This window comes from Lipotes vexillifer, unplaced genomic scaffold, assembly GCF_000442215.2.
Source record: "Lipotes vexillifer unplaced genomic scaffold, Lipotes_vexillifer_v1.1 scaffold216, whole genome shotgun sequence".
In the NCBI taxonomy this organism is placed as follows: domain Eukaryota; kingdom Metazoa; phylum Chordata; class Mammalia; order Artiodactyla; family Lipotidae; genus Lipotes; species Lipotes vexillifer.
Window position 1 is genome coordinate 2,126,086 of NW_006779100.1, and position 11,361 is coordinate 2,137,446.

General features: G+C 55.6%; 1 protein-coding gene across 1 annotated transcript in view; it reads left to right on the forward strand.

Annotated features, from left to right (window-relative positions):
* Positions 1–11,361, forward strand: part of KSR1 (kinase suppressor of ras 1) — a 35,547-nt gene that overhangs the window by 16,782 nt on the left and 7,404 nt on the right. The window contains exons 7-14 of the mRNA XM_007452395.1: positions 36–142; positions 1,874–2,042; positions 4,383–4,424; positions 4,891–4,933; positions 5,532–5,545; positions 7,133–7,184; positions 8,015–8,063; positions 8,863–9,242. Of these exons, the coding sequence (XP_007452457.1) occupies positions 36–142; positions 1,874–2,042; positions 4,383–4,424; positions 4,891–4,933; positions 5,532–5,545; positions 7,133–7,184; positions 8,015–8,063; positions 8,863–9,242 (856 nt within the window). The remainder of the gene's footprint in view (positions 1–35; positions 143–1,873; positions 2,043–4,382; positions 4,425–4,890; positions 4,934–5,531; positions 5,546–7,132; positions 7,185–8,014; positions 8,064–8,862; positions 9,243–11,361) is intronic.

Here is an 11,361-nt window from a genome sequence, read left to right on the forward strand (position 1 = left end):
CTGCTGATGGTTACCACGCCCCTCTTTTTAAACAGTACCCAGGCTTCGGAGGACAGAATCTGTCCCCTCGGACATCAACAATCCGGTGGACAGAGCAGCTGAACCCCATTTCGGAACCCTTCCCAAAGCACTGACGAAAAAGGTATAATGTTAGGCGAACCCTCACCCAGGGTTCCTTTCTGTGAAGCACCCCCAATATGGAGGTCCAGCAGGGGAGGGGAGCATGATACTGCAATCCGGGGTGTGTGGCCAGAGGGAGGCCTTTAGGGATCCCATATTTAGCCATTTCGTAGATTTCACATTTGTGTCCAAATCTTAGTTATGTGCCCATACCCCCCCTCCCCTATTTTGAGCTACCATTTCCTGAGTACTTACACTGAGTCGGGAACTTTTTCCATTGATATCTCATTTGATCCCCACAGTAGTTCTAAAAGTCACGTGCTGATATCACCTCCATTATTTTTCTTTCTTCGGCCGCGCCACACGGCTTACGGGATCTTAGTTCCCCGACCAGGGATCGAACCTGTGCCCTCGACAGTGAAAGCACAGAGCCCTAACCACCGGACCGCCAGGGAATTTGATATCACCTCCATTTTACAGATGAGGAAATTGAGCATGGGGTCCCCCGTGAATGAGAGGCAGGCCCAGGGTGCATGGATGCTGTGGAGGGCAGGCCCGTGGGGTTGTGCTCCCATCGGGCCCCTGACGCCTGCCTTGGCGGCTGGCACACAACAGGCAGCGAGGAAACGTTTGTACTGAATGCTGAGCGAATAAACAACCCCGTGAGGCAGCAGCTGATGCCCCTGCTGTGTAGACAGTGCACCGTGTGGCTCAGAAGGGTGGGGTGATTCATCCAAGGTCACACAGCTGCTGAGTCGGGGCTGGGATTCAACCTGCCTCGAGCTAGCACCCTGCCCTGGCTGGCCTGGCCTGACCGGGATGGAGGGTCTGGCCTTGACATGTGAGCGGACAGAGTGAGGGCCAGTGGATGCAGCCCCCTCCCCCCTTTAGCTTGGCAGTAGGCAGTGTGGGTGGTCGCTGGACAGTGAAGCCCACTGCATGGCTTTGGTGGATTCCAGAGTCTACCGTGCACCCCAGAGCCTTGAGGGCCTATGGAGGAGAAACCGGTTGAGCGTAGCATTTAACCCAACTTGGCCCCAACTTTTTTGACCAGGAATCCCTCCCCAGCCCCCTGAGGAATTGGTGTGTGGTCTGGGAAACACTGGGTGTTCCCCCGCTGATGTAGATTCAGTCCCCCCAGTAGCCCTCCCTCAGGTGGCCCTCTGGCCTTGCTAGGGCCCACACCACTGAATGTCCTAGCCGGCAGGTCCCCCTGCTGAGTGGAGGGAGCCCTTATTAGGCACCCACTGCTACCGCCCACTAAACAGAGGCTTGTCAGAGGCCGAATTTAATTCGTTAAAAGAGCCTACTCTGTAGCTAGAGCAGAGCCAGGCCCTGGGTGTATGACGAGCAGGTGTGGTCCTTGCTCTCGGGGGACACACACGGCGTGGTGGAGAGAGAGTCTTCAGAAAGCCGCCCAAGACGCCTGCAGCTGACAAACCGTAGTTCAAGTGCCCTGATGGAGAGTGCTGGGAGCCATGGGGGGGGATAAAGGAGAGGAGCACGCCCCGGCCAGGGCTGGGGAAGGACGTCGGGGAGGAAAGGACGCTTGAGCTGAAATAAGAAAGATGAGAGCAGCCCTCCAGGGGATGGACGTTGAGGTGCGCGTCTCCCCGTCCCCTTCTCCCCTCAAATATTAGACCCATAAAACGCCAGGACGCCCTGGCTGACCTCCTCCGTTTTAGGCGGGGAGGGGTGGCGGGCAGGCGGGGCTGGGCAGTCCCTGCCACTGCCTGTGTCTCTGGTCCCGCAGGAGCATCCTCTGGCCATGAACCACCTGGACTCCAGCAGCAACCCGTCCTCCACCACGTCTTCCACGCCCTCCTCGCCAGCGCCCTTCCCGACGTCATCCAACCCACCCAGTGCCACCACGCCCCCCAACCCCTCGCCTGGCCAGAGGGATGGCAGGTTCAACTTCCCAGGTACCACACCTTGGGGCTTTCTCGGGCCTCAGGGCTGGGGTTGCACGTCCCTTCTCTGCACACCCCGGCAGGCTCAAGGTCAAACACTGCCGCCACTAAGAGCACTTGCTGGGAGCCAGGCTCTGTGCCGAGCTCAAGAGCATCACCGTGTTTAAACTTGCTGTGATTGCACCCATTTTACAGATGGGGACGCAGGTTCAGGGGGAGCAAGTGTCTTGCCCTGAGCTGTACAACATGTAAGCTGCAGAGGTGGGATCAAAGCCGAGTCTGATGTAAAGCCTGGGGTTTTTTCTTTTTTAAATTTATTTAATTTATTTATTTTTGGCTGCGTTGGGTCTTCGTTGCTACGTGCAGGCTTTCTCTAGTTGCGGCGCTACTCTTCGTTGCGGTGCGCCGGCTTCTGATTGCGGTGGCTTCTCTTGGTGCGGAGCACGGGCTCCAGGCGCGCCAGTTCAGTAGTTGTGGCTCGCGGGCTCTAGAGCGCAGGCTCAGTAGTTGTGGCGCACGGGCTTAGTTGCTCCGCGGCACGTGGGATCTTCCCGGACCAGGGATCGAACCCGTGACCCCTGCACTGGCAGGCGGATTCTTAACCACTGCTCCACCAGGGAAGTCCCAAGCCTGGGTTCTTGACCTGATCCCAACACGGCCCTCCCATGCATGGGGTGGCTTCTCCTGGGCGTTGTTCACTCACTCAGGGCTTCTGAGCTCCCAGGAAGCAGGACAGGCAGCATGGGGGGCTGGGGCAGGCCCAGAAGGCTGGGGCGAGGGAATCCGGGGCTCTGTGGCTTACCTGCTCTGTGATCTGGACAAGCTGCTTAAAGGGGTGCTTTTGTTCCCTTTTCCATAAAACAAGAGACCGTGTGAGACTGGAGTTAGGTTATCCCCCTTGTATGGATGAGGCCACGGAGTCCACCGGGGAGTGCGTGCCAGAGCAGAGCTGACCTCTGACCATGGCCCCGGCTGCCCCGGCTCTGTAGGGACAGGGACCCCGCTGCTCGGCCAGGCCTGGGGTGTCCCACCTCCCCAAGGAGCAGAACAAAGCCCACTCACCCGTTCGGGATTGAACTCCGGCCCTGGCCTCCCAGGAGGCCCCTTGCAGTTGGTCTTGGCCCTCGGTGTGTTTCAGGTGGCAGCTCAGGGGAGGAGGGCGGCTGGGATATTCTGGTTTGCTCCGGACCCAGCCAGGCCCACTGCCAGCTTCAGCCCGTGGAGTGCCAGGCCAGGCCCCACCTGTCACTGGCCCCTGGGGCTCCGGGCTGAGGAGGACAGAGGCACAGCTCTCCCTGTGCCAGGGGAGCCCTGGCTGGGGCTGCTTGCAGCTGGCAGGAGGCCAGGCAGCCTCTCTGGGCCCATCTCCCCGGGGTCCCGGGGACTCCTTTCGGGGGACGGTGAGACTTTTAAGATTCCTTCCTCTTTGCCTGCCGCTTCACCTTACCGCGCATGTGGCTGGACATCTCCCGACATGAGTGTGTCGTCCCGAGCCCACCTCTCCCTCCCCGGAGACCCAGCGACGGCCCCGCGTGATCACCGTGTTCTGCTCTGTCATTGTTATGCTCTGAAACCGGGCCTTCTGCTGAACGTCCTAGTTTGGGTTTTTCTGAAAGGAAGGGCCTGTTTGAAAAACAACAGCCAGTGAAAAAGTCCTTTGTGTGATGTCTGCCAGAGCTTCTCAGCTTTCCCTGACGTCCCCAGGCTGGCCTCACATTGTCCCCTGCACAGAGCCCTCTCTCTCCAGGATCTGCTCTCTCTCTGGTCACGGGCTGGGCTGGTCCGGCTGTTAAGGTGGGATGGGACCTCCTCCTACCGTCCACCCACTCTGTATTGTGGGGAGCATTTCTGTGTATCTCCGAGGCTAACCCTGGGGCAAGGTTATTGTTTTGACGGTGACTTCTAGTGACTGAAGCCTCAGCACATCCAGGTGTGAATGCGGGCCGGGGGATTTTTGCCTTCTGCACACAGCACTGTTCAATGCTTTCAGAATCTCAGTTTTTCTCCCCGTTGTATTTTGCCCTCCTGGGCTCATGCGCAGTTCACAGAGGAGAAGGGGGCCTGGGGGGTGAATGGAATTGGCCAGGGCTGTGCAGCAGGGCGTCGCCTGGGACTGGGTCTCCAAACCCCAGCCCTCCGGTGCAAGTTCCTTTACTCCTGGGGCCTCCTGCTAATAACCGCTTTCTCCCAGCTCTTTTCCTCCTTCCTGCATGGAAGCTGGGGCAGGGCAGGTGGGGAAGGGCTGCCCCAGCCCTATAACCAGCCCCTCTCCCCCAAGCCCGTGCCTCCGTCCCCTCTCCTGCTGCTGCATTTGCTGTTCTGTGTGTGACTTACCTGCTCTTCTGTTTAAAGCTGCCTACTGTATTCACCATAGAGAGCAGTTTATCTTCCCAGGTGAGTCCTTTGCATGGTTCCACTAACTGCCCCTTGACGTGACCCGCCTCTGTCCAGCCCTCTCCCTGGGTGCCTTGGAGGTACCTGAGTCTCACACCCATCTATTTTGAGAGCTGACTGTCTGTTGAGGCTGGGCAAGGGGGCAGAGGGAGTAGCCTTGAGGCTGGCCCTTCACAGGAGCAGTGCCTTCCTGGGAGGACCCTTGGCATCCATCTAGTCCTTCATCTCGCAGACACTTCAGGCAACTTGTCCAGGGTCACACAGCCGGGAGGTGGCAGAAACCCAGTCTGCAGAATAAGGGGAGAGGATCTTTTGCTGATGTCTTATGAGCATCTGACAAGATACCTTCCCCTATATAATGGCAGGGAAACTACTACCCTATCTTAAAGAAGGGGATGCCAGTTTGGGGAGGTCTGCAGCCTTCACTTACTCGGTGGGCCTCACCTTCCAGAGCCTTGTCACACAGCGCTATCTGCTGGCAATTGGTGGAAATGCCTCCAGGGCAGAAAGTTTAAAGAAAACTTTCAATAAGACATATTCTCATTGATTCCCTTCCACAGAAATTGTTTTGTACACCTTCTGTGTGCCAGCCTTTGCATTTGACCGTATTCCTGCCCCTAAGGAGTTTATACAATTAGTACTTATTTCTCTAGCTGGAGGTGACAAGCAATAGCACACGTAATCTGCAACTTTAATTCTGAACTCGGCCATATGAAGGTTCTGTGTGTTTTAGACAAAGACCGTAGCTAATTTTTTTTTTTTTTCCTGGATTAAACAGGTCTGTCTTGAAGTGCTGGTATTTTGGTTATTCCAGGCTTTTCTGTTCCCCAGCCCAGCCCCATGAGGGGAGTGACTGGGAGCCCCTGTTAGTTCTTACAGGCCCACCTCAGTGGTTTTGCAGGCTGTGTAGGCTGGCTGGGCTCAGGGCCAGGCTCCCTGAGCTGCTCTGTGGCTTCACACCCATTTTTTCCGTGGTTCCCCTCCAAGAGCCTCCCTGGTTACTGCTCTAGGGTGGTGTACAGGGGAGCACCCTTGAAAGCATGGGGAAAACCTGCGGTTCTTCTTACAGAAGGGTCCATCTTGCTCTGAAGATACGTCAGCGGGGAGAGAAGGGAAATATAGTTCTATTAAAACAAATGTGGACATATCTGGAGCAGAATGCAAAATGCACTCTTTTTTTTTTTTTTTTTTGCGGTACGCGGGCCTCTCACTGCTGTGGCCTCTCCCGTTGCGGAGCACAGGCTCCGGACGCACAGGCCCACTGACCATGGCTCACGGGCCCAGCCGCTCTGCGGCATGTGGGATCTTCCCGGACCGGGGCATGAACCCGTGTCCCCTGCATCGGCAGGCGGACTCTCAGCCACTGCGCCACCAGGGAAGCCCCAAAATGCACTCTTAATGTTTAGGGAAAAGTATGAAGCTTCAGAGACATTTTGCCTCCCCCCCAACTTGGGGTGCGGTTTCTCCCCAGACCCCCACCTCCCCACGTCCCCCCGTCCCCGTGCATGTGTTTATCTTCTATGGAAACATGTGAGAGCGTTGGGTGGGTGGAAACACCAGGCCGCCCTTGACAGTCTGCAGACACAGTGTAGTGGTGTCTGGAAGAGCCTTAGAAGAGGCTTCCGGGTCGAGGATTCCTCAGAAATTGTACACAGGATGTTGGGTACACGTGTGCATTTCCCTAATAAGAAGGCCCACGACCTCTATCAGACTCTCCAAGTATGATAGAGATGTTGAGAAAGCTACAGGGGTAGCCTTGGAGAAAGCCCAGAGGGAGGTTTGCTGGCTGATGGGGGCGCTATTTGTCCTAGAGGACAGGGGGAGGCCCTGATTAGTTCAAGCCACTGCCACCTCCAGTCTCTTCTTTTGCTAAAAAGGGGAGCAAGGGGCCCACCCAGCCCTGAGGCTGCCAGCCTCCCCGAGTGCGATTAGAAGGGACCAGAGAAAACAGAAAGAAGCCAGTGGCAGAAGCAGCCGTGGGGCATTTGGCCTGTAACATGTTGGCCCCACACTGCGGTGACCATCTGTCCTGTGTTCCCTGGATGTGGGGCTTTCAGTGCTGAAGCTGGGAAGGCCCCAGGCTCAGGGGTCAGTGCCAGCTGCCCAATCCTGGGGCCCCCGGCGTGCGGACCGTGCATTGCTCTCTGCCCAGAGGCTGCCCCACCAGCCACCCAAACCCTGAAGCTGAGGGGATGGGGCCCCTGGTCCCCACCAGCAGTTCCCGGCGGCTGTGCCAGGCACCACGTGACACTAATGAGCCACCTGCGAGTCTAGCCTTTGGCCTCTGCTGGCCCGAGAGTCTCCCCACTCTCAAGGGGTGTTGAAACCAGCCCCTGCCTCGGAGCCGTGGAGGAGGGTCTGGCCCACACACCCGGTAAAGAGCAGCCCTGTCGCTTTTACCACTTGCGTGTCTGGGGCGGTTTGGCCACGGGGTGATGGTGGTGACTGAGAAGTCTCAGCCTCCTCCCCCACTGGAGTCCCTTCCCAGGGCAGAGCTGTGTGGGCAAAACCGAGGGCCGTGGAGGCTGCGTCTGTGTTCTGTTTTGGGAAAAGCCCAGGGGAAGTGGCCCCGGAGCATGCGTGCAGTCCAGCCAGGGGCTGCTGGCGGAGCACGCTCGGCCCTGCGGGTGCTGGCTTTGCAAACACTGTGTCTTCCGGGGGAGTGGAAGGGGGTCTCGTGCCTCATATTTGTTTTCTGTTTCCTCCAGACGTTTCGGCATTTCCTCAGGCAGTCCCATTCGCCGAGGCGGACAGTTCCCGGTAGGCAGCCCTGCGCTCTCTCCTCCCTGGGGACTTGTAAAAGCTGGACGCACATCCCTGACCGCCTCCCACCTCCACCTTTAAATCTCTGACCCTCCCATTCCAGACCTTGCCATGTACCTGGGCAGCCAGATGGGACACTGCTTGGGCTAATTCACCCTGTGATCCAGTGAACTCAGCCATAGGGTTTTAGTTGCCTCCTGTTGGTGCAGTCAGCATTGGGTGGGGCAGTCTGTGAGGCAGGAGCAGTCTTGTGACCCAGGAAGGCCCAGCGAAGGGCACTCAGCGTTAGAGAAACCTAATTATATGGCTCCTGTTTATGGAGCCCTTTCTGTGTCAGGCCATGCTGAGTACTTGTCTCACATTTTTTTTGCATATTTCTCAGCCAGGTGTAAAGTAGGTGTCATCCTCAACATACAGGTGAGGAAGCCAGCTCAGAGAGGTTAAGAAATTGCATCCAGTCACACAGCTTAGGGAGCAACAGAGCCAGTTCTCAAGTAGAATTCCAAGTCCTGTGCATGTGCTCAGAACCCCATACTGGTTGTCAGATTCGAAAGGGCCTTGATGGTCACTGCCCACCCGTCGGCCCCTACCACCCTCAGGTTAAGTCTGGAGAAGGCCAAGGCCAGAGAAGGGAAACGGGGTCTGGTCCTCGGCCTCCTGTATGTTTCCACAGCATCCTGATTGCCTTTCCCACGGCCGAGTGGGTCAAAGTAGGGATCCAGGCCTGGTGCCCCTTTCTCAGACCTCACATGGGGAGTCCCCTGCCCAGCTGGGAGCAGAATGGCCTGGCCTCGGGGTCTCTTTGACAAACGCTGTTTTACTCTTAGGCTTGAGAACCAGCAAAAAGCAGATGTGTCCGAGGATCACGAAGTGGAGGTGAGTGATGGCGACACGCAAGCCATCGCCGGTGCATCTCTCTCCTCTCTCCCTGGCGCAGCACGTGCAGGGGTCTGGGGAGCATGTGGGCACCGGGCCCTGCTGAGGGCCATCTCAGGTGCCCACCCGCCACCCGCCGCAGCAGACTCGAGCAGTGCACGTGGCAGGGAGAGCAATGAGGGATGTGCCACGAAGCAAGCTTCCTTCTGCTTTTCTGTGTTTCTGAGGCTAAACTCTTCATTCCCATGGTTTTCACCCCCAGACAGAAGGCCTGGGCCCCAGCCCGGAAGCCTCTCCTTTGGTCTGTCCGGGGTGGGGCCGGGTGTGTGGACTTATCAAAGATCCCCAGGTGATTCTGACTGTAGCCGGGGCCAAGAATTGTTACCTTGACCCTTGAACCAGTGTCAACCGAGCAGTGGCAGTGGCTTAAAGATCTTGAGCAGATAGCAGACTGATTTCTTCCTATGCAGAGAGTCAGAAACTGTGTGTTTAAACAAAAGCATAGCCAGAAAGGGCGAATGCAGTCCAGTTCTTCATGCCAGGGGATGTTAATGCTCTTCCCCGGCGATTAGATGTCACTCATAGGTGGGTCTTGGAACATTAGTGGGGAAAAGGGCCAAGTGCCGTAGTCTGTGGATTAGGACATTGAGGCTTTGTGGTGCGAAGTGACCTGCCTACTGTCCACAGCAAGCCCCGCAGAGCTGCAACTAGAGCCCAGGCTTCCTGACCCCAGGCCCCTCTGCTCCCCACCTGCCCCCAGGTCTTCTGCCCCCTCTATCCCCTCCTCATCTCCTTCCAGGCTGAGGAGCCCGAGGCCGGCAGGTCGGAGGTCGAAGACGACGAGGACGAGTTGGATGACCTGCCGAGCTCCCGCCGGCCCTGGCGAGGCCCCATCTCTCGCAAGGCCAGCCAGACCAGCGTGTACCTGCAGGAGTGGGACATCCCCTTCGAGCAGGTGGAGCTGGGCGAGCCCATTGGGCAGGGCCGCTGGGGCCGGGTGCACCGCGGCCGCTGGCACGGCGAGGTGGCCATCCGCCTGCTGGAGATGGACGGCCACAACCAGGACCACCTGAAGCTGTTCAAAAAGGAAGTGATGAACTACCGGCAGACGCGGCATGAGAACGTGGTGCTCTTCATGGGGGCCTGCATGAACCCGCCGCACCTGGCCATCATCACCAGGTAACCCGGTCCCACTCTCCCTGGGGTGGCCGCCTCCTCTTCCCCTTTCCCTGGGGGCCCTGTTATTTGTGTGGACACCCCGGAGGGCATGGAAGTTTTCATTTAGAGAGGTACAGAGAAGAAAACCAAAAATGAGGTGTAATTTCTCCATCATATAACCCCATTGGCATTAAATAAATAAATCAGTAAAACAATACCTAAGGATAGAGAAAATTCAAATGTTCCAGAAAAGTATAAAGTGAAAACCAGTCTCTTCCCACCCCACCTGGGTGCTTCTCCCCAAAGGTGGATACTGTAAACAGTTCCTTATCACGCCTTCCATTAAAATAAAAAAAAAATTTGTATACGCTCATGTTTTTAAACTATTTATCTATTTGATTTGTAACTATTTATGTGTTTGTAAAAATACACACCAAAGAGCCTACTGGTTACTTTGCCTTCTTGGCTGGAGTGCAGGTCTGATGTCTACTCTAATCTGAATACCTGCATAGTGTTCCCGTCACGTCACGTAGCAGAACCTCCACTGGTGTGCTGGTAAATGTTTAACAGCCAGCTCTTGGGTGGCGGTGAGGGAAGCTCTAGTATCGATACATGGCATCTGTCAATTCCTGTGGTGTAAACACTCTCACCGCAGTTGATTTCAAGTTACCAATATGGTGTCACTGAAAGTGGAGTGGAATTGGGTCGAGTCCCACAACTGGGCTCTGGGCTCTCTCTGGAACCCGATCGCTGGTGCTCCCCTAATTTATTTAACCAGCCCTCTTTTGCTGGACACTTTGTCATCATGAGCATCTCTGTTTCTGTGTCTTGGTGAACTTCTGGTAGTACGTGTGTGGGGCTGGGTCAGAGTGCACGTATGTCACGTTTTGATGTACGTTGTCCGTTTCAACTCCAGAAAGTGTCCACCACTTTCCCCTCCCACCATCAGTGGATGAGTGACCATTCCCCCCCCTGAGCACCGGAGGGGTGTGAAACTGAAACATTTTTGCCCATGGCATTGAAAAAGTTGTTGTTGGGTCTTTACTGCTAAAATCAGGAAAAGCAATATGAGGTTAGTGACGAATCTTTGGAACATACGTGGTGTCAAGAAAAAAACTAAAAACCACTTTAATCCCATCAGCCAAAAGAATACTCTTTAATAGTCTGATGACATTCTCTATAGTTGGACCCTGTGCTTTGAAAAAACACCTTCTCCTCAAACAGACTGTATTTGTTTACTAAGTAAAAAATAATTTCCATCTTGCTTGCATATCTGAGATATAAGTAACTACCCACTAGAACTCCCGAGCAGTGTGAGATCATCAGGTCACCACGTGGACCTGGTGGGGTGGGGACAAAATTCCAGCTCAAGCATGACACCATGATGCTTCAGGGAGCCTTGCTGTGGTTACACCAGCTCAGCATCCCCCGGATCCCAGCCTCAGTGCCGTCCATCATTTATCCTCCCATCTCTCTCTCATCCACCCAGTCCCATGAGAGATCTGAGTCTCCTTAAAGGGAATACATAGAGCAAAAGAATAAAAGAACATTAACAAAAAAGTTAACGTGTTTTAGAATCTGCTGAGGGGACTGGAACACAGAAAAGCAACCATCAGCCGATATTCCAGACCTTGAGGATCCAAGAATCTTACTCCTTGGAGATGATTCCTAAAAACTAGCCCCTTCCTCAGATGGCTTAAGTCAGCTTCTCCCTGGAGCAGGGGAATGAAGCTACACATTCTATCTGGGTCCTGCCTCACTCCGGGTTTTAGGAGTCGGTACAGGTGGGGACCACAACATACAAGCCCCTTATCTACTAATCACTCTGACAGCCACCCCTCCCCTCCTGCACACTCCGCATTGTAATAAAATCCCTGTGATCAGAAAATAACACGATCATGAAAATCATTATGGTGAACCCGGAGCCCTGATGCTGCCTGGTTACAGCCTGAAAAGGCCAAGGATTCTTCCCTGGCTGCTGAGTTTGCCTGGGCGTGTTCCTGCCTCGAACTTCCACAAAGGTGGGCTGCTCTGAATTGCCAGGAGGCTTGGTGAACTGAGTTTCCTGTCCTATGGTGGGCAGGCCCTAGGCCTCGGGGAACCGGTGTTCTTGCCCACTCAGGCCAGGCTCCAGCAGGAA